Source organism: Falco naumanni, chromosome 7 (genome assembly GCF_017639655.2).
Source record: "Falco naumanni isolate bFalNau1 chromosome 7, bFalNau1.pat, whole genome shotgun sequence".
NCBI classification, from domain to species: Eukaryota; Metazoa; Chordata; class Aves; order Falconiformes; family Falconidae; genus Falco; species Falco naumanni.
In genome coordinates, this window is record NC_054060.1 from 28,847,981 (window position 1) to 28,870,439 (window position 22,459).

The window sequence follows — 22,459 nt, forward strand, 5'->3', positions numbered from 1 at the left end:
ACCAGGATCAGTGGGAGACTTCCCATCCTCTGGTGACATTTGCATTACATCTTTGAACATGAGACCTTTTATGCTTAAAGTTTTAGGGAGGGATTTTGTGTTGAAAATAATTTAAACTTTAAAAATTCTTCCGCCTTTCTTAAGGAGGCTTCCTTATGCTTAGTTTGCGTGTGCGACGTCTGCAGAGAAGGGTTTCTGTGTACAGGGCTGGGTTACACTCTGTATTGCCTCTCCGCAGGCTTCCCCAGCAGTACTGAGCGGTATTTGAGTTGGGATGCTATGCCAAGTGCCCTTTTGAAATCAGTAGTACACCCACTTCATTAATTTTTAACAGTCTGACTGAATAAACAGAAGAGGTAGTGGAACTGTGGCCAAAACTATTTGCAGTGGAATGAAAGCTGCTATCTGGCAGAATGTAAAACTAAAGGATAGATGGCAAAAGTAGTGATCTCCTGTGTGTGTCTTCCTGCTGAGTGTTCAGCTGCAATCCTGCCTGGCTCTTCAGCGTCCTCATCTGCCTTGGAAAATAGTCTGGCTTTCCACATGGGTATAGAAGGGAAAACCAGAAAGCGTTGCCTTCAGCAGGGTTTGCAGGATCTTTCCTTAGAGCAAAACTTTTAAGTCATTGGAGAGACACATTGTCATTTTTTGATGTCGTGTGAAGATCTATCAATAGACACCATCTACTGGGTCCTGCCCACACGATGGTGTAAGAGGACCATGCCTTTTTCAACAGGGACGTTTGTGGACAGCTCAAGAGCAAAGCCCTGCTGGTCTCAGCTTTTCCTGGTAAGATGGGATTGGAGTGGGACACCAGTGGGTGGTTAGGCTGTGGGGTGGGCTCCTTTCCTTAGAAGAGGCACAACCATTTGGACGCAGCCCTGTAGAGCCTTAGGGCACCTGTGTGCAGGAGCACACCTGATGCAGTTATCAAGAAAAAGTGGTTTATTTTAACAGATTGGCTGCTTAGGTCTCTGAATGATGTGGGTTGAGCAAGGGAAGCTAAGAAAAACCAATGCAAGAAAACAGTGCTCACTAGGACTCTACCCTCTTTAAGCTTTTTTTTTTCCTTCTCTGAACAGAAATTACTGCAAATACTGTACTTGCCAAAACAATTGGTGCCAGACAAGGCTTATTCAACAGCAATGCTTCTGCCTTTGTCAACATCCACCTTGGAGGAACCATAGGAAATAATAAAAAAAAAAAGCCACAAACCCAAAACGCGGCATCCCCCTGACACCCGGGGGCACTTCATAGACAAGGAAAGATCCAGAGGCACAGATGAAATTTGGTTTCAGTAAGAGGCTTGAGCAGAGCACTAACCATAGATAGCAGGTCACTGCTTTGGGTGGTACGTGTCTCCCAGGGAATGGATTTTCCTCCTAGCTACTGACAGCTGGGCAGGCTGGAAGAGGATGGGCTATACCACAGCCCGTAACACACCTTCACCGCAGGCAAAGCAACCTCTGTGTAAGCAAGAAAAATGTTCTTTATCCTCAGGAGGATATGAGGACAGCAGTTGCATCGGGCCAGCGGTGTCTTGGGTTGCCAGGTACTTTGCAAATCGAACAGGAGGAGTGTAACTTTTGTAGTACAGCGCTGGAGGTGGTCAAGGCAGACAGCACCTGCTGAAGATTTTCCTAACACCTGTTGTCGCCCTTCCTAGGTGCAACTGGAGGGTGAGTGCCACACAGGAGTGATGAGACTGGGACAACAAAGGACTCTGCAATTACTTGGGCTATGCAAATCACTGGGTTTGGGGTTTTTTTTGGTTGTTTCTCCCCCCCCCCCCCCCCCCCCCCCAGTTAAAATATTTTTGCAAACAAAATGCATCTGAGAATCATATAATTTTAGGTTGAACAAAGTTATTCCGAATAAGTGTTAGATATTTCAAGTTAAATGTTTCAAGTCCATGGTTAGGTATTTTAGTGAATTTATTGGTTGGTGGTTTTGTTTTGGGGAGTTTCTTAATGGAATTTGAGTAAACCTTTAAAAGTATTTCCAAACAAAATAATCACAATTTTATTTAGACTTTCAAATTTTCTCTAGGCTTAACAGCTGAATCACTTCCCAATTCTTGACCTGAAATGACTTTTTCTCTTCCCGCCTCCCAGCTCATTTGAGTATACAATCTTTTGGCACAAAGTATAAATAGAGCATTTTTCTTTGCAAGTGTGAGGACCCTGGCTGTTCCTGCCTCCCATCCTTCTGTCGACTGTTGGTGTTTGGAGCCCAGCCGCCTAGTCCTCGTGAAATGGAAAATGTAGTTTTGTAGTAATCTCTGCAGCAGTGGCAATGTTTATGTCTATTATTAGCTCTCTGAGATGAGGACGTGTTAAACTGGCAGTTTCTTAGCGAACCTCCCGCACAGGCGTTAGAAGATCTTTCACTGCATCTTCCAGTGCGCCCTTCTAACAAACTGGAGGCCAAGCCTGCTTTTTGGAGGGTGTACGTTAACCACAGTGTGACATTCAACTGTACAGTGAGAGGTGTATTTACTCGGTGTGGGGGATTTGTGGCAAGTCAACCAGAGCAACCAGTAGAAGGAACTTTGTCTGAGAGACGGGGAAGGAGGAGGAATAAAAAAAGATTGCTTGTTTGCCTTGAAACTTGCCAGTCTCTTTCCTCCCTCCGATTGCATCCGTTGGTCAAATAAATCATGTTTTCCCCACAAACCCACTTCCATCCATAAAATGTCAGAGCTACAACGCTGCTAGTAAGATCAGAAATGCATAATTGATGTTAGGCTGATACATGAGGTCAGGTAAGCAGAAGGAAAGTAGGCTTTTGCAAGCTGGAGAGGAGGAGGACGATGGGATTAATCAGTGCTGTAAGTGGTTAGAGAGCTGCCAAGGAGGAGGAGAAATACGGGTACTTTTTCTGGAAGCTGCTCTTCCCCCTAATATAACCCAGCCTCTCCCAGTTTAAACTAAACCGGTTATATTGGGGCAATAAATGATTAAGTCCTGAATGCCATATGGATGTGCTGCTGCTTGTGTGGTGTGATCCTGAACCCACCGAGGTCAGTGGGAGCTTTTGTGAGTTACGTTGGTGTAGGTCACGCCAGGATTTCAGTCTGCATGTAAACTGAGCCCGGTGGCTCGTGTCTAAGCTTGCTGATGTGTACAGCACGCACGCCAGCGTGAACTGATGAGGCGCTTGGCTGAAATACTCAATCTAGATGTTGAGCCTCTGAAGTCAGCAGAGGGACAGGGACACGTCCCAGGGCTGTCTGGACCCTCAGCATGTTGCTTCACTGGAGCTGCCTCTTTTCCCTGACTGCAGGTGAAGCTTCAGTCAAGCAGGATCCTGTCTTCAGCTTTCTGGTAACCTGGTCTGAAGGGGTGGTAGTAGCCTCTGTGTTGTTTCTCAGTCCTGTATTTAGTAGAGATTTGGGGTGGCCCCAGTAGCAGGTCATCTGTGCGCAGCAGTAAATTCAGGAGAGCACTGGCTGGTCAGACAAGTGTCCCATCTGCTCCACCATCTTTCACTCCTGGCTCTCTGTGAGTTACTGCTTGTCTTTTGGTCCCAGGGGAAGGAGAGAATTTATGACATCTACAGCGTCCTTGAGGAAGGCCTCTTTCTGCCATAACTGATGTATCTTCTGGCTCCTCTGAGCTTTCCCATCATCATCAGCTTAATACAAGGTATGATAAAGCCTTGTTAGCCTCATTTGTCTCCCCTTTGTTGTGTCCCACCCCCCCCCCCCTCCAGCCCCATAGCAGCATTCCTTAGGCACTGGACTGCATCCTTCCGTTCAATAGGATCGAGGGACTGCCTGGAGGATAACAGCAGCGTCAGCTGAAGGTGCAGCCTTTGGGTTTTTACAGAAGACATAATTTCTTAGAAGTTGCCTCAAACTTGGAACTGAAAAACCAGCAAGAAGAAAACCCTCTAGAGCTCATTTTGTAAGCCTAGAAGGCAGGCACTCTTCATTGCAGCAATGGGCACGTGGAGATTAGCATCCCAAATGCACACCTATTTGACCAGAGTTCCTCATTTTATTGTAAAGAAGTATACATATTCGTTGCATTTCCCCAAAATCTGTACGTATTATAACTACTTTCCCAAAATGAGTTACATATGCATAAGGCCCTGGGGGGGGTCTTTTGAGACCCATGGTCGTCGACAAGTTGGTGAACTTCAGCTGAACTTTCTTGGGGAACATGTACACGACTTGCTCACAACTTCACCTGTTCTCTGTGCTATGTGCTGGCTGCAGTGCCCCATTACCCCACTTCTCTTGTCTATTGTTACATCCCTGGTGTCCCAGAAAGCTTGCTACGTCTTGGTGAGCTTATTCGATAGGTCGGTTTAATCATTACTTTCGTTTCAGCCTGTTAGTGATTCTTTATAGCTTAATTATATCTAACTCAACATTGCATGTAACCTTCTCCCTCGACAATGTCACTGCAAATTCTAAATACCGTGTGTTTAAGGTGAAAGCTGTATTATTTCAAAGGAGCTAGTTTGTTCCCTTATGTCTGTCCAAGGATGATTGAGCAGGAGAGCTCTTGGGAGAGGAACTGGGTGGAGAGGAGGTTTTGGAGGGTTTGTCTGTTTAGAATGAAGCTGCTGGTGGGTTAAGAATGAAGCAGTGAGAATACTGCCATGCCTGCGATGCAAACTGCACTGAAACTGAGCAGTCCTTTCAACTGGTGTCTTCTGTGTTGTTGGCTAGTCTAGTGAGGGCAGGGGGAACTTAGCTGTTCAACAGCTCGAACCAGGTCAGGCACCGTAGAAAGTTATGCCGAACAGGTGAAGATCAGGACCCGGAGTCTAAGAACCGGGCTGTAACAACCAGATGATCACTTGGGACTCTGTCAGCGCATGTTGTGAAACTGCGTTTAAGAGGAAGTAATCTTCAGCAGCAGGAGGAAAAAGACAGAAGAACCTGAAACAAAGCCCCTGGTGAAAAGTATGTGCGCTGCCCCTTTTAAGTAGAGTTGGGAGTAACGTCAGACTACAGCAGGACATCCACACAGGAGAAGGTCTTCCAGGATGGTAAGTGCATCTGCTGTCATCTTGAGAGTGCTGGGGGGTGGTCGAGGAGAGCGTGCTTTGTTCATCTGAGGAGCTTCAAACAGCTTCCTGGGAGGGTTTTGTATGGTGAAAAATCTCATCCGTGTGTTCAAAATCCAAAATCTGAAACAGTTTGGTGCTGATGGAGAGAAGCAGTACCAAGAGTTATTTTGGGGGCGGGGAGAAAGCAGCCTTAACGTTATAAACAAGAGTCTCCTGCGTGTGCTCAGCAGATTGTAGTATTAGCTTGTGTTCCAGCCTGTGAAGCAATGCTAAGTAGCACTGGTATTTATTGCTCTTGGTTGGACTTTATTCATGGAAATTGGCAGCTGGAAAAGCCCTGAAAGCTTCGAGAGAGCCATAGTTAATTACTGACTGGCTACAATATTGTTCTTCAGAATTCTGGTTGCGTCTCTGATGTTTTCTTTCTAGAAAATTAAACTGCATATTTTAGTGCAGTTCTCATGGCTTCTGTATAGCAGTTGGGAATCCAACCCATCATCAGCCAAAGATATCAAGAACTTTGTTTGAACTACATGGTAGATAACTCCATTATGGCATGTAGGAGACCTGTTAGCTCTTGTATTTTAAAAGAAATGCTGCTTTTTGAAGCCATTTTGTGACTGTTGCTGAGAAGGAGAACTGAAACTAATTGTTTGGTAAGCTCCATCCTTCTGAAGTCATCACATGGCTGTAGGTGCACCTACAGCTGCAGTTCCTTACCGAGACACAGCCTGTGTCACCGAACGTGTCGTGGGGAGCACTTTGGCTTTGGGGGGCAGAGGGAGAAGATGACACCTCTCAAGCTCGGGTTCTGTGCTGAGAACCCCCCGGGGCAGCCGGGGGGCTGTTTGTTACTGGGGTAGCCCAGCTGGCTGGGGCAGCTGCCACCAAAGCAGTGAGCTGTGGTGGGACCTGCAGCCTCATGGGTTCTCCTGGCCCAGGCTGGAGGGCTGCTGGTGGTGTTTTTCAGCTGCCTTTCTCCTGCTTTAAAATCTCTTTGGCTCAGTTTCCTCCCAAAATTCTTAGCATCTTTTCTCTTGCTCTCTCTTCCTTTTCTTCCCACTAAGATTTCTGGGTCGGTGTTTGACCACTTCTCTCAAGGTGGGGCAATGACGTGTGTTGCGCTCACACAGCTTTCTCTGCACGGTGTGTTATACCCCCTGCTCCTGCTTGGGCTGCAAGCTCTTTGGGGTAAGACATCTTTGTACTGTGCTTAAAACATGGACGGGGATTTCAGGGCCACGCTGACCTGATGTTCGCTGGGGGACGGCCAGCCGGCCTTCACTGCTAGCAGCACCTCAGTTTCTCCAGGGCTGGGAGAATGGGTGTTCACCTGCCAGCACTTACGTGTGTACCTAGTGTAAAAGCTTGCCTGTGCATCTGGGGGCACCAAAAGGAAGGGAGTGCCGGTAAAGTGGGAGTAAAACTGCCTTGGAAAGTTTGGACATCACGGCACTGCGGCAGTGATTACAGCTGGTGCTACCAACAAGCAGACCTGGAAATGGACACTCAACTCTCACCTCTGCAGCTCTAGTATGCTCTCAGGCGTGACTGTTCATACCCTTTCTTCCCTCTTCACCTTTCTCATTCTCCCTTGTCTGGTCTTTTACCTTAGGTCCTTTCTTTTCACATCCCTCTCCACATTCCCCAAGTCACTGTTTCAGACCCACCTCCCTTGTCTTCCAAGACATCCTCCATCTCCTTGGTTCAGCCCCGCTAGTTCTTGTGAGCTGGGTCCCACGAGAAGCCTTTGGAGTATGTCCATGCTGTGTCTAACTCCCTCCTGTTCCACGTGGTCACGGCATCCGTAAGAAAGGTGGGGTGGGCAGGGGTTGCCCACAGCATGGACATATCTGGCCTTGATGTGGGAGGGCAGACACCACCCAGTTCAGGTGACACTAGCTGTGAACGTATGGCAAGATGGATGGGACAAGGCTGGCAGGATCCTTCCTATCTGAAACTTAAATTTGAGTGTGGCCACCCATAGAGCAACTGCATATCTGAAACCAGTACAGCATGTTGGTCCACCAGGGTACAGTGCCTGGTGGCTCAGGGATAGAAAGCAGTGGTCTGGGGACTGGACAGGTGGTGATATCATCTGGTAGCACTTGCTGAAATCTGCAGCACCCCAGGATGTACTGCTTGCTTCTGAGCATGAAAAACAACAGCTGCCTCTTACGGGGTGAATTCACCTCTGGCGATGCAGGGGTGGTTGGACATGTGAGAAGGTTTTGATTTGACCTTTTGGGAAGGCAAGAGAGGCAAGCGGCCAGCTACCCCTGCCCTACCATCTGCTCTCAGTTTTGGTATATTTGGGTATTTGCTCTTGTGGTGGCCTCTGCTGGTGATAACACAAGATTGGAGCAATACTGTCAGAGGGAGAAAAGAAGCTGAGTTATTTTCTAGGGTCATGGTTGCAACAGGGGAGGAGCAGAGTTTGTATTTCAGCCTGGTCTCTGTCACCTTAATAGAGTCCATTCTGGAAGAGACACCGCCGGCACTGAAGGCAACTCACAGGCATAGGAAGAGAGCAGAGCAGGAGCCTGACAGAACCACATGCAGGGTGACATCGATGCTGTACGCTATCACCCGTGACTTCTCTGCTTAATTATTGGTTGTTGGCAATGTGTTAGCTTGCAACAGGACAAAAGTGGGTGTTGAAGGATAACTTGAAGAGGCAGCAATGCAGTTGTTTATGCATTAATTACTGCAGTGCAAATAGCAGCAGGGACAAACTGCAGGGACCTGTCTCCCTCTCACTTCATAACGTTAACGTCACTCAAGACCCATAATACAGTGATGACGTTGCACAGATGTGTGCTTAAATTTCCAAGCACTAGACAGAGCAATGACAGTAACCTGCATTTTTAGTCTGTAACCAGCTTTATACAAATGTTGCCATAAAGCTTTATTTTTCCCCCTGCATACATTTCTGTTTTTCAGATTGTGAAAAAAACATTGAAAACATCCCTGATGTTTAATGAGTCCTCCAACATGAAATTAAGCGTGAACAATCAAAAAGACGTCAAAACGGTAATTATTGAGATACACTACATTTGCTTACAAGAGCTGAGATCACACTGACATATCTGAGAAGGAATAACAGATTAAGAAGAATGATTTTATTGACCGTTTTAGAAATCCATGGAGGTTTCAATCCTATTTGTAAACCAATTGAGTGGCAAAACCCTCACTGATTTATCCGGCAGGCTGATCAAACCTTGCTGAGAGTGACGTGGAGCCTAATCCTGCAGCCCTGACTCAGGACAGCAAACCTTGCTCATACAAATAGCCTGACTTCCACCATCAGCCCAGAGTTATTTATTCACCATGCCCAGAGTACCTGGACATCACAGTGTACAGCATGGTGACAGTCAACACGTAACTTCAAAATATATCTCTTACCCTAAAAATGTCTTCTAAAACCCGTGCGATGTTTAAGTCTTGCCAATGTGTTCACAGGATGAAATGCAGAACTCTTGAAAATTACTGGGATTTTTTTTTTTTTTGCCCTCCACGAGAGGGACAACAAACCAGAGGGAAAAAATTTAAGTCGATAATCAATTTAAAAACATTTTTAATTTAAATCACTGCCTGAAATTGATGGCAGCACTGTGGATCTCAAGCAGAGAAAATGAAAAATAAGAAACATTATCCACATAGAAACTGAAATAGATACTTTCAGAAGCAACTGGTTTCTTCGACTAGCACAAATTTTCATATGTACCCTTCCAGGAACTCACATTCATAGCTACAGCCTCACGACCACTCCTAGACGTGGTTCTCCTGCCTGGAGGTTCAGGAGCTCCTCTCTGAAGTGCACATTGCCTATCACAGGGTGGTGGATGGTCCCAGCTCCCAGGAACTGCCATGGGGAGCCAGACACGATAGTTGTTGGGACAAGTGGGTCTGCACTGGTGGCTGGTTTTTCCTCCTCGGTATAGGGCAACACAGAGAGCCTGGTGGGACACATTTCAGCATGCGGCTGGCTGGACTGACATGCAGATCTGCATGTACCAGGTGGCCAGGCTACTTTTTCCCCCTGAACATAGATGGAAAAAAAAAAAAAAGGAAGCACAGAAAAAGAGAAATGAGGCTAACTCACTACACTAGAACAAGGAAATACTTGCCACGTGGATAAACGATATTTGTGTAGTTTCACTTAAGTGAGGTTTAAGTTAGAAAATAAAACCAGAATGTGTTCAGAAACCACAAAATGTCCTTCTGCTTCTGATGTTTTCAGGCCTGTTTTTTTCTCCCCTGACTTCATGAGCTTCCTCTTTATGGTAGTGTTCATCTTGATCCCACATCTAATCTTGTGTTATGGATTTTCCTGTTTTGATTTTGGTGGATTTTTTTTTTTAAATGGGTTTTTGAACACCCATTTGTCTTGTGCTAAAATAAAGCTAATCAACATCAAACTAATCATTAAAGTTTGGGAAAAAAACAGGTTTTTGATATGTTGTCACAGGAAAAATTAAACCAAAACTAAAAAGATGGTCCTCACATAAACCAACCCCCATGTGTCTTGTGGTCCTCACTTTCAGTAGTTTATCTAAAAATACTGTCTTCCAGTAGCTGAAAGCAGAACTACTACGCAAAGATTGTGATTTACTCACCTGCAACAGGTAGTCATCCATCAGCTGGTGTATCAGTGACTTGGTGACTCCTTAAATCTTCACCTGTTTGGATTCTGTTCTAGTTTCAAATCTTAGGGGGAATTTTGATGTTTGGTCTTGTTGCCCTGATGGCTGTTTACTTCATGAGAGCGGACAGCACAGTTGATCCTAAGAGAGAAGAAGCAATTGTCAGCATTTACAAAGGGCTGGGGGAGGAAGAAGGACTCTACGGAGATCTCATAGGAGCCACAATAGTTGAGAAGGACACCAGTAGATCCAATGACTCCTGCAGGTAAGCCAGGCCTGATGGCACATGAAGAAGTAATCACCAGGTTGAGAAATGTTTACAGTGCTGACAATATCAGCATGGGTTTTTTTCTCTTCCCATTGTATAATAAGTGGTAAAGTATCACTAATTTGGGAAGAGTGGGGGTGTTGTTTAGGCATTGGGTCATCAGTAGTTGCCCATTATGGGGGGCAGCAGGGGCAGTATCACTGCCCCACTACTGGTCCTGTTGGCCTATGTGCAGCACTGCTCTGTTGCTACTCCACCACCTCCAGCCACCCTCCCTTTGTGGCAGCGGTGGGAGGCAGCAGAGTGACTAGAGGGCAAAGCAGCCTTTGCTGAGCTCTCCTGCTTTCAGAGGCTGGAGTGGGCAGTGAAGGTTTCTTCTGGCGGGGGGTGGAAAGTGTACCAAAGCAACATCTAGCCCTAGGGGGTTACTTTTCTCCTCATCTTTAATACGGTAACATAAAAAGCTTAGAACCCATCTTGCTGGGTTTGGGAGGACAACGTCCAATACATGCTTGGCTACATAACTTGAGAGTACTCCCAGCTTGTTTGTCCAGCTCAGCTTGTTTGGTTGTGAGGTTGATGTCCAAAATGGCCAACTGTACAGCCTGACAGGTGCTTGGTTTCCTGTTTGGGTCACAGTTGCTTGCTTCACCATATATAATTGCCGTTGCAGCTTTGAACTGGTGGAAAACGTTCCTTATGACTTACCTTTTGAGATAAATAGCACTGCAGCCAAACCCTTGTACCAAGCCTGGATGAGACTCCTCGATATAGCCCAGGAAAATATTCACGTGGCTTCTTACTATTGGTCTCTTACGGGGAAGGATATCAATGTCAATGATTCATCTTCCAAGCAGGTAGGAGAAAATCAATGACAAGCACAACTATGGTTGTACGTCTCATGTACGCTTGGCAGATGACAGATCGACTGCGTGGTCTGTCTCCCAGAGACATTGCTTTGACTCTTCCTGCAAACTCAGAAAGGTTTTCCATGCTGGTCTGAAGCAGCCCGCCAGCTTTCCTCCTCCAGTTAAGTTAGATCCCATGTGGGCAACATCCATGTCTCTGAATATTTCCATGCTGTGTTTTAAGAGCAACCAGGGGCCAGCCTCAAAACAACCCTTGCTTACCCTGCAGGTGGTCAGCCTGTGGGAGGGGCAGCCAGAGGCATGGCTGAAAGGCCTACAGGATCCCACGTACACAAGTGAACGTCTCAGTTCCCACTGGCTAGCTGGAAGAATCAGGAAGCAAATTCTGTTGGACTTTTGGATGCTTCAGAGGCTGCTTTTCCACCGCGTACAGACACAAGTGTCTGCATTTGCCCATTTTGCAGGTGTCCCAGAACAGTGCCATTGGATGGCAGCTTAAGACATTCATTCTCCTTTGCTGGGCTGTCCTCCTGGGTACCCTGTGCAGCCAGGCTTCCTATAGGGCCTCTCTGGCTCCATCAGCAAAAGTGAGTGACAGGAACCATGGCACAGGCTCACCTTGTGACCATCCATCATGTTTAATTGTCCCTTGGCTCTCTTCTGGCCTGTGGCAGCTAGCAACCTCCCAGGCAATCCTGAGCAGGGTCTGGGGGACTCTTCTGAAAAGCAGATGGGACAAGCCCACCTTATTTCAGGCAGGTACGGTGTTAGTCAAGCGTTGGGAGAATTGTGCTGTTTGCTCGTTGACCAGATGCTGGCTTGTTTATTACTGTGGGCTGAGCCTCTGGCACACCTTCCTCATTGTCCTCCTGGGCTCTCTGGGACTGCTGTCCTTGTCTTCCTCCCCAGGTGGCTCTGGTGTTGTAAGATGACTCATCTTCTCTACAGGAGAAAAAGTAGAAGTGACAGTTGTAAAGGGACAGCTCAGTGTAGGACAGTGTCTTTTATCTTCAGGGAGCAATGACACAATGCATCTGTTGAGCGTTCAGCAGCTGACCTTTGCTGGGGCATTCACCTTTGAAGTCTGGGATGGCTGTGGTCATCCTTTTAAACTTTATATCTAATAGTATTAAATGACAGAAAATAAACTTTGATTCGTATATTACATCAGGATCTTCATGAAACACTCATGAAATAGGTGACATTCCTGACCTTCCTTATGCTGGGGTTCTTCAAAGGAGGCATTCATTAGTAAGGCTGTACTTGCACGTATCTTATAAATGTTCTATAACAAAATATAAAAAGTAACAAACAATGTACCATGCAGGGTGAAGATATTCTGAAGAGGTTTGAGATGTTACTTGCAGAGAACGTTTCTGTGTATGTTGCAGCAAGTATGCCAACTTTGGCTACAAATTCAACTGACCTTGAGCTTTTAGAGGAAAAAGGTAATTATCTCCCTTATTGATGCACTCCAAATTTCAGTACTGCGAAAAAGGCATCTGAGAGAAACTGGGCTCCAAGGCCTGTTCTGGCACGGTGCTTACATGGGTTCACAGGACAAGCACTATGAGTTCACTGGTTTGTGATTTCTGTGTGTGTTGTCATGCCCTTAAGGATTTTTCTGGAAGTTCACATTTTGTATATTTTTGCAAGTGACTGTAGTCCCAGGACCGAGTACTTGTGAATTTTGGTAGTTATTACTGGCTGCAAGCATTAGACATCCAGACAGGTTCTGGCAGTCAAGGGAGCAGTGTAGTTTGCCATCTCCATGCTGTATCTAAACTCTTTCTTTCCCCTCCTCATCTTCCTTCAGGGGCTCATGTAAAAAAGATTGATTTTGGATATTTGGCAGGAGGAGTGTTGCATAGCAAGTTCTGGATAGTAGACATGAAACACATATATATTGGTAGTGCAAATATGGACTGGCGATCTTTATCTCAGGTAAGCTCTGCTGCTGCATACTCAGAAATCTGGGGGGAAACGCATGTTCTAACAGCAGAGAAAAATCATAATGATGTAGAATATTGACTGAGTGGGAGAAATGGCAAAGAAACTCCTGGAGACGGAGGTGGCTCTTGCTGGGGCTGTGACACAGCTTGCTCTCTTTGCAGGTGAAAGAGTTTGGTGCTGTGATATACAACTGCAGCTGCTTAGCCAAAGACCTCTGGAAAACATTTAGTACTTACTGGGATCTTGGACATGCCAATGCCACCATCCCATTCCCTTGGCCTCTTAATTATTCTACCCACATTAACAAGCATCAGCCTCTGGAAGTAGAATTTAATGGAATCTTGACCAAAGCCTATTTTTCCGTAAGTATGTTTTAAAATGACAAGTTAGACTGTAAACTATGTTTAAACCTTGGCCAGAAAAGTTTCTTCAGCAGTCCTCAGTTACTTGTGTTCCAGCTGGAAATTAATTCATTCAACAGGTTTCTCTGGAACTACTCAAGGAGTAAGGGTTGACCCAGCTTTGGCTGTCAGGTAGTATGGCAAGACCAGGGTGCAGGTCTCCTTTAATCACCTGTGGGCTCAACATATCAGTGAGTATTTCACCCATGAGGACATGGAAGGCATGAGGAACAACAGTGGTCCACCTCGAGTGCTTTGTGCTATTGTAATGAAAACTGGACCGATCTGAATATAAATTGGTCAGTCTGACAGAAAAAAGGATGAAATCACTGACCTGCATGTTTTCTCCTTTACAGGCTTCTCCTCCAGCATTTTGTCCAGAGGGTCGCACCCATGACCTCTTTGCTATAATCAGTATTATCAATGAGGCACAGAAATTTGTCTATATTTCTGTTATGGACTATTTCCCTACCAGCCGTTTCATTCATCCAGAGAGGTACAATTCTAATCCTGAGCAAACCAGTTGACTGCACTCTTTAAAGGAAAGATACACTATTCACCCCTTCTGCAATGAAAATATTCAGAGTGGAGAGAACTGAGGCTTTGCTCTACATTCGTGACCTCCTGGTGAACTGTGCAAACACTGATGCTGCAGAAGGGATGGCATCTAGCATTGCACATGTGCTTCACTAGCATTTTAAAGCAGCCTCCTGTGCTCTTCATGCAGCAAGAAAACTGTGAAGTGCCAGACTAGGGACAGTCAGGTACAGCTCCCTTCAAAATATAACAGAGCAGCTTTAGGACTAGAGAGAGGAATGGGAACAGCAGAAATATATTTGACATCAGACTTTTCAGAGAAAATGTTGTTTGCTCCCCCCCCTCTTCTGCTCCTGTTTCTCTCTTTCTGTTCCTCATTTCTGAAGACTCTTCACAACTGGCTTTGCTGCCTGTTTGATGTTCTTCACCTGTCCTTGCTGACCTCTGCAATGATAGATGAAAGCCTCTAGAAGGAATTTTTAGGCTTCCATTTTCCCTTTTTTATAATTCCACCGGAGGACAGCCGAGTCCCTGAAGCGTGCTGGACGCATGCAGCGGCAGCAGCTCTCAGGGAGGTGGTGGTAGTAGTGATCTGGAGCGATCAAATTGTGTGTGGTGGATCACTGCCATGGTCCCAGTGGGCTGCCCAAGGTCACAGCAGAATTATGCAGACTCTGCACATCAGCTCAGATCTGAGTAACACAGAAAGTGAGTCAGTCATGGGGCAACCACTAAGACTCCAAATCCTCTTAGATATGCTTGAATTAGGACGTTTACATGCAACCAAGTGCTCTGAGTATTATTTGCTTGTAATGTTTCTGAGTTTTCCAGTCATCTAAATAATCTGACTGAGAAAGAAGTTCAAGCAAAATAATTACATACAACATGGCTTGTAAAGAATAGGGTGAGCTCTGGGTTGCCATTTAGCCAGAATTATGCCGTGCATCATGTCCTGCAGCATGACTGCGTGAAGCCTCTGTTGTTCAGCTGGGCATGGGTGTGTTAGCAGGAAGGATATAGGATAATAGATAGACAGAGATAATTCCACTGGCCTTGAAACAAAATCTCAAAGAAGAGCTTCCACTCGGAGGACATTTTTTCATAAATCAAATCGCTTAGAGGATTTTTGGTTTCTGTGTTGTATGGTCGAATCTCTGGGTTGCTCATCTCCTCATTTTAGCTAATAAGTTCACAGAAACTCCCTTTTCCCCCTTAGGAATGAGTGTGTAAATACTCCTCATTCTTCATCTGAAGCCTTAATCCACCATTTGTGACATCTAGGGTCTGATCAGATGCAGACAAGAGTTTGAAAGGCCTAGGGAAAGCGGTGCAGGGCCTCGGGCTATCTCCACAGCAACCAGCTGCAGCCCCATGAATTGAGGCTGATTAGTTCAGGTTAGGTTCCTCCAGCAGCTGAGGCAGAGGGAACAAAGCTGCTGACTTAATGCCTGAGTGTTAATCAACTAGAAACTGATATATTTTAAAAATGGAAACTGTTCAAAAATAGCATTTCTAAGTAGCTTTTTTTTTGGGGGGGGGGAGTTTTTCAGGATCTACAAGTCAGCCTGAGCCTGAAAGCATGTGGTCAGTCCATTGATTGGGATAGGGCAATGTGCAGGGGAGGATTAGAGAATTCAGGCTTTTGTACATAAGACAGAAAGGAATAACTTAGGCAAATTAATCCATCATTGCGCATGGGACTGTGAGTGAGTGCTGGACCTCTGTCTGTATCCGTCCTCCAATCTGTACTAAAGATGCTTGTCATCCTCCATGCAGTGCTTGTTAGGAACTACAGAATTAAAATGCTACAGGGGTGTTTGGAGTTACTAGTCCTGGGATGTACATCGTCAGGCTCTTTGTGCTGTGTAGTTGGGTGAAGGATGTTAAAAATTTTCCCCTAGGCTACTTCCAACATAAGTGTTCACAAGAGCACAGATGTGTCTGTTACCTCGGGGGCACAGGGCTTACTAAAGAGGGCACGGAGGGATGGGGAGGGAATAGAGCCTGTCCACACCAGCTGACGGCACAGGACCACTGCGGACTAGCGTTTCTAGTGCACTAGAAACAACCTTCAGGATCCTGAAATGGCCATGTTCTGCAAAATGGCTTTTAGCCTTTCCTCTGGGCTCTGTGCTGTATGATCTGGCTTTACATTGGAGTTGCTATCATTATTTTTAGTTTCCTATGGAAATGAGCATGATGGCACCATGCTGTGTGTGTATCTGTGTACATTCACTTTACTAAACTTTAAACTTTTTGATCAATTTCAACCCTACTTGGCAGAGACTGCAGGTCTCAAAACACTGTGAAAAGAACTGGCTGGTTAGAAGACAGAAATTTTATTTATAACTCCAGTGAAGGCACAAGTGCTCCTCTTGCCAGACATCAGAGATCCCATCTGTGCACAGCATCCCCTGTATTCTCAGTTTATTGTCACAACTTTCTACGGACCCGTTTCAAAAATATCCCTTTTTCCACCCACCTACTTTTCTCTAGATACTGGCCAGCCATTGACAACGCTCTGAGACGTGCAGCTTTCAACTACAGAGTACAAATCCGGCTTCTGGCCAGCTGCTGGACCCACTCTGACCCAGCCATGTTCTACTATCTGAGGTCCCTGCGTGCTCTCAACAACCCGCATGCCCACATCAGTGTTGACGTGGTGCGTATAAGAAATCCGGTTTTGGAAAGACAGCTTGAGGACATGGGCCCTACACGGATCTTTGAGTCTGAGTCGCCAGTTGCATGTGCAAGTAGCAGGTTTTAGAGAAGCAGATTGTCCAATGTTGCAGTGACTGTTTCAGGTCCTTAAGAAAATAAGGCCCAAGAGGTGATCATTGAGAAACCAGCTATTGCAAGCTACGAGTAATATCAAGGGATGTGCCTATCCGCAGCGCTTATGACATTATCTGAGTAGTTGCATTTGCTGAGCACCATGACAATAACGGTTTATGTGACAACTTAGTGCTCTTCTCACAGACCTTTTTCTGTATAGAGTATCTTAAATGGGTCTAATTACTCAGTTTTTTAGAATTGAGAGCTCTGCTGACTGTCTATACAAATGGACCCATTTTTGAACACTAAATATTGCGTACAGGCTATAGGCACTAGGCTGGAATGTGTCAAGGGGATGGTGTGGAAGCTGCCAACGCAATGCAGTTATCACAACAGAGAGTCACAGAAGTAAGGAGGAATGGTTTTGAGGGGGGTGGGGTGGGAGGGAGGAAGAGAGAGAGAGAGGAACAGAAATTTAGATTTTAGGAGTTAACACAAAAAGTTAGGCATTGTTGTTGCCTGTAGTACTCCTTGTGTCTGTGATCAGCCCATTCTAGCACAAAATAAGAGCAGCAATCAGCGGTAAATGCAGATCTATTAAACAGCTGCCTAAAACTGCATTTAATTGTCTGCCCTGTAATGATAATAGCTGTGCCACTAATGGAACATTGTGAAGCAAACACTATCCTTATCTGATCTCAATTGCTTATCCAATTTTATGTATAGTGGAAGTAGTATTTGTTAGTTTTCTTGGATAAGAGTAACATCTCTTTTATGGTATATTTAATAACAGTGTGTGGAATATTCTCTTCTGTTCTTTCTGTACTATTCCATTCTTTGAAAATATAGAAAATCTGTGTTGTCCAATTATGCAATCTGCTTCTCACTCTGGTGTTTCTATTTATATACTTAATTTCTCTCCCTCCAGAAACTCTTCATTGTTCCGGTTCTGAATCACACAAATATTCCTCATGGGAGAGTGAATCACAACAAATATATGGTCACTGATAAAGTAGCCTATATTGGTATGTATTTAATTATTCCAAATACTTACAGCATCTTCAGATCTATAGGACTGAGACTGAGATAGAATGGGCTGCAGTATCAAAAAAACCTCATTTTGCTACGTGAAGCAGTCTGCCCTGGGTAAAGAAGTAGAGATGTGAAGGAGAGACAATAATGTAGGTCAAGTTCAGTAAGAGATGATTTCATATGATTGTGAACCATTAAGAACAGAGCATGACAAGTCTGAGTGCACAGGCTGTGACAAGCACAGTAGGGATTTCGCAGACTGTGTGCTCAGAATGATGCACTGATAGCTGATAGTCTAGTATATAACATTATCGTGCTTTAATAAAAAGAAATTGCTGGGAGGAATTAATTCCACGCACTGTTTGTTGAACAGAACTCTAGGAAAGGAAATGGGAATACGGTAATGTCAATTGCTGCTCCATTCCTGAAAGTCAGGATGGTGTTTGTTTTTTGCTCTTTTGTTAGAATCCCTCAAAAACAGGAATGTGAAAGGGCTCTGTCACCTCAGCCAGCTCATCCTCTGAGCAATGCAATCCAGCAAATAGCCCAGTCTTCCAACGGACTGAGGACTTGCAGCTCCAACTGCCTTTAATAGAATTTGTTTGATACGGAGTTGTCTTTTGAAGGCAGATATGCAGATAGCTTGTTTTCATGCCTAAGCACCTTCTGGAATTGACAGTAGATTTTTCTGGCTAAGGTGAACACCAGGACAAGTGCTAAGTGATAATGTGTATTTTTTCACAGTGCTTGATTTTCTGAATTGTGGTAGCTTTGGAGAGAGCCCTAGGCAATGTCTACAGCTGGATTTCCAGCTTTGCCTGGTTTAGAAGTGGGCATTGCATGCTGAGCTCAGAACGGCTCCTGAGGATTTATTGATCAAGGATCCAGTTTCTCCTCTTGTTTTCCTTTAGCAACCAAAGAGAATTAATTTTTTTCTTTAAACACAGAAACCCATATAAAACGCTGGCTTTTACTGCTCTTACTACCTAAATGTTGCATTCTGTTCCCATATCTATGAGTAGATTTGTGTATCTCTGTCACAGGCTGTAAGGAATCAGAATGTTATGAAGCTTCAGGGTTGCAGTTAATACTGACTTTCTGAAACTTGAGGTCTGGAGTAAGGAGGTGACCTGATTTTTGCTGCTGCATTGGTCCAAATGAGATCTGTAGTTGTACAACAAACAAGCAATGCCAGGCGATGCGCACTTAAGTATGGAGATCAAACAGAACATTGGGGAATTAATGGTTTCTAATTAGCTATTTTTCCATTGTATAGGGACTTCCAATTGGTCAGAAGACTACTTCATTAATACAGCTGGCGTGGGACTAATTGTCAAACAGAACTTGACCAACCTGCAAAGAAAGCAACTGCCCATCCAGGAACAATTAAAAAACCTTTTTGAGCGAGACTGGAATTCCAAATATGCAGTGAATCTGGAGAATATTCAGGGGCAGAAAGACTGTAACTGGAAAGGCAGACTCTGAATGCATTGAAATACACATTTAAAATAGAAACAAAAAATATGTTTGAATCTTGCTCCCTCTGCAAAACAAGGAGTTTTCTTCTTTATGCTTTTGTCAGAGAAATTGCTTCTTTGCGGTGTCCACATTGTTTGATGACGTGAGAACTTCTCACAGTTGACTCTGCCTGCAAAACCAATAGGCAGGGTGTGACATTCCTTTTTTTGTGTGATTACCTCATCCTGAATTAATGAAATGCATAGTGTTATATGACAAGCTGATATTAAAGCAAACATGGAAGGTACAACCAGATCTCAATGTATCGGTGATGCAGATCATTATTGCCATGGTATTTTATCTTAGGAAGCTATATATTTCAATGTTAATATTCCATTAACAGAGTTTACTTTACATGTGTTTAAGCATACTTTTAATAAACTCCTAGCTACTTTAAGATTTGAGCCATGTAAGTAATCTCCTACAATAGCAAGGGCAGATTTTAAAAAGCATTTAAGAATTAGAGGTACAGGGGAATACCTGTATTTAAGTGCTGAGTCTAGTTGTCAGGGTTAAATGCCTGGGATTTAAATCTTGGGGCCAGCTTTCAGCTCAGCTGCCCTGGACCCTGAGTGTCTGGCGGTGTTTGGATGTCTGTGTGTTGGCCCTGAGTGTCTGGGGGTGTTTGGATGTCTGTGTGTTGGCCTCATGGAGCAAATAGGATGGGAGGAATAGGATGAAGGTGCTTCAGGAGTGCTGGTGTGGCAAAGGCATCTTACCTGCACTGTGGGCAGTGCTTGGATGAGCGTCCTTGCTCTTTTAGAGCTGTTCTGGTGCTGGGCTTGACCAGTGTTGTGTCTCTGGGCTGCCTGTTCTTCTGCAGTCACCGCAGACCATAAACCTGAGCCTTGTGTCCATATTCACCACTGCATGGCAGCTCTACCCTGGGTGACTCAGAAGTGACAGGAATGGAAAACAGGGCATGTGCTCCAGCCGTGGAGCAATGTGACGCTGGGCTGGGGTTCTGTGAACCTCGCCGAGGTTGTGCACCTTTGCCTGACACGGGAAGTGGAGTTGCAAAGTGAGCATTTTGCTTTGGGACTGATGTACAGCAGAGGTGAGGGAGCCCAAGGTGAAAGCCAAGAGCATGGCTCCAAGAATGGCTGGGTGAACCCCCTGCCCTGGCACTCCATCTCTGAGCTGTCAACCTCTCCAGCTCTGGACGGTGTGTGGCAGCTCGTGGCTTCACTCATGTGCTGGCAGAGCCTTGGCTCTGAGGCCATATCTCTCGCCACAGCCAGCACTGGGTAGCAGGGGTACAGGCTTCCCCATTGTGGTGCAACCTCCCCACCCTCCAGAGGAAATGTTTTGGTGCTTTTGAATCTGCTCTGTGCTGAGAATGGCGAAGGGACCTGCTGTGATCATCTATATGTGGACTGATTTACATCTTTATGAATATACACAAATTCCCATATAAATGATCCCACCAATTTTCCATTTTTTGGTTTCCAGGCTGCTCCTTAGCTATCTCTTCCAGACATTCCCAAGATTCCTTGCAATGTTTTATCCATCATTACAAATCAATCCTTGCTGTTATTAAGGCAGATTTTCAAGACATGTAGTTATATTTACGAATAACACTGAGATTTTGTGAGTATTCACATATGTGCAAACATATTGAGGAAGACGCAGGTGCTATCAGCACTCTCTTCCCCTATTTCCTTTCTAGAAGCTGCTTAATATTCTGAGATATCCATTCACTAATTAAAATTTCTGGTGAAGTAGAACTTCCCCAGCTGCTTTCCACTAGCTCCACGCTCTGTATTAGTACTTGCACGCAAGAACGACAGCAGACAGGTTTTGCCCAGCGCAATGAGCACACGTGAACGGTGGGTCAGTTTGAAAATCTTTTGAGAAGTTGAATCTTCAACCAACAAAACTCTTTTCTGCAGAGGGGTGCGCTCCCCTAGATGGCACTCGAAGCTGTGCTTTCACTGTTCTGAGGCGGATAGGTACTAAAGCAGTAAGAAAACTACTTTCTCCTCTGCTGGTGAGCACAAATCTGACAGTGCAGAGAAGCTGTTCAGTGGGACAGAGTTTCTGGGCAAGCTGGGACACTTTTCTGCTGGGGAAAAATTGATGCTTATGAGAGTGCTTTTATTTTCTTTACTAGCATCACGTGTGTTGGTTTTCTTCCACATATGAAGGAGGGGTTTGACTCAGACAGAGAACTGGATCTAAGAGGAACTTGAGATTATTTCCCTTGTTTCTTGTGAGACTTTTTAGGCCCCTTCATAGCTTGATTCTAATTTACTCTTTCTCTATTACAAAGGTAGAAATGGTTTAAATCGTAACCAGGCTTTGAATTTCTTAGTACTTTTCCATTTATGAAACAGGGTTAATAATAGCCCTTATCCATCCACATGTTGCTTTTCTCTTTCATTTAGATTATGATTTCTTCAAGTTAAGGACTGTACCAAGTGTAAGGTGGGACCTCCAGTTAGCATTCATTAGCATCTCTTAATTATCTTTGGATGGATTTTCTAGCATGGTTGCAGGCAGTTCAGATTTTCCTCAGTATTAGTTTATACATGTCTAGAAAAAGTTGTTGGATTGGATCTTCAGCGTGGATGCTCTCTTCTGACCTGCTTTACCAGAGTGGCTTTTGTGCAGAGCTGCTGCGCTGTTCTCCCAGCAGCCTCACCCCTGAGGACACCTGCTTTGGTGCAGTGCCCTGCAGCTCCAGCACTGCTGCCAGCAATGCAGGTGACAGAAGACAGCACCTAGCTGGCTCCATAGGTTTATGAGCTCTGTGAGGACTACAAAGTCACCTGGCTTGATGTTTTAGTATTCTTCCAAAAGTTTTAGTATTACCTGTTTTCAATGTTTTCCTCCCTTACCCAGGATTTTCCTTTCCCAGTTGTTCCAAATAAATCATACCTCTGTTGCTTTCACTCAGGTACCGAGAAAACTTTTCATCTATTGTGTATCCTATATCAATGTACATTTAATTTTTTTTGAGAGTCATTAATATCTCCACAATCCATGGAAGACAGATCTTCTGTCATGGACACTGACTCACAAACCTCTGCTCTCTGCAGCTTCCTGAGGAGGTGGATAGGGAGGTGTTGACCTCTTCTCCCTTGGTATCCGGTGATGGAATGAGTGGCGATGGTTCAAAGTTGCACCAGAGGAGGTTGAGACTGGACGTTAGGAAGCATTTCTTTACCAAGAGGGTCAAACACTGGAACAGGCTTCAAAAGTGGTTGATGCCCCAAGCCTGTCAGTGTTAAGAGGCATTTGGACAATGCTCTTAATAACATCCTTTCACTTTTGGTCAGCCCTGAAGTGGTCAGGCAGTTGATTTGATGATGTTGTAGGTCCCTTCCAAGTGAAGTATTCCTCTCCTCCCCTACCCGCACCTCCCTCCCCATTCCCTGCCCCCCCCCCCCCCCCCCCCCTTCTTCATATTTATTATCTCATTCAGGATTAAAT

At 45.0% G+C, this 22,459-nt stretch overlaps 1 protein-coding gene and 1 long non-coding RNA gene across 2 annotated transcripts; both read left to right on the forward strand.

Moving 5' to 3' along the window:
• Nucleotides 1–409: 409 nt before the first annotated feature.
• LOC121091729 lies at nt 410–3,641 on the forward strand. Its single transcript, XR_005829021.1, has 3 exons — nt 410–789; nt 1,501–1,679; nt 3,533–3,641. It is a non-coding gene; the product is annotated as an uncharacterized LOC121091729 (long non-coding RNA).
• Nucleotides 3,642–4,755: 1,114 nt separating this feature from the next.
• On the forward strand, nt 4,756–19,421 carry PLD4 (phospholipase D family member 4). The gene is made up of 11 exons (XM_040602251.1): nt 4,756–5,004; nt 7,969–8,058; nt 9,728–9,936; nt 10,613–10,796; nt 12,136–12,256; nt 12,625–12,752; nt 12,923–13,123; nt 13,519–13,658; nt 16,196–16,361; nt 17,403–17,499; nt 18,783–19,421. Exons 1-11 carry the CDS (start codon nt 5,002–5,004, stop codon nt 18,989–18,991), a joined length of 1,548 nt encoding a protein of 515 aa, XP_040458185.1. The 5' UTR covers nt 4,756–5,001; the 3' UTR covers nt 18,992–19,421.
• The last annotated feature ends 3,038 nt before the right edge of the window (nt 19,422–22,459 follow it).

Coding starts and splice junctions, on each gene's coding strand:
- PLD4 (XM_040602251.1), top strand. Junction 12,257..12,624: donor TGAGCTTTTAGAGGAAAAAG/GTAATTATCTCC, acceptor ATCTTCCTTCAG/GGGCTCATGTAAAAAAGATT. Junction 13,659..16,195: donor CGTTTCATTCATCCAGAGAG/GTACAATTCTAA, acceptor ACTTTTCTCTAG/ATACTGGCCAGCCATTGACA.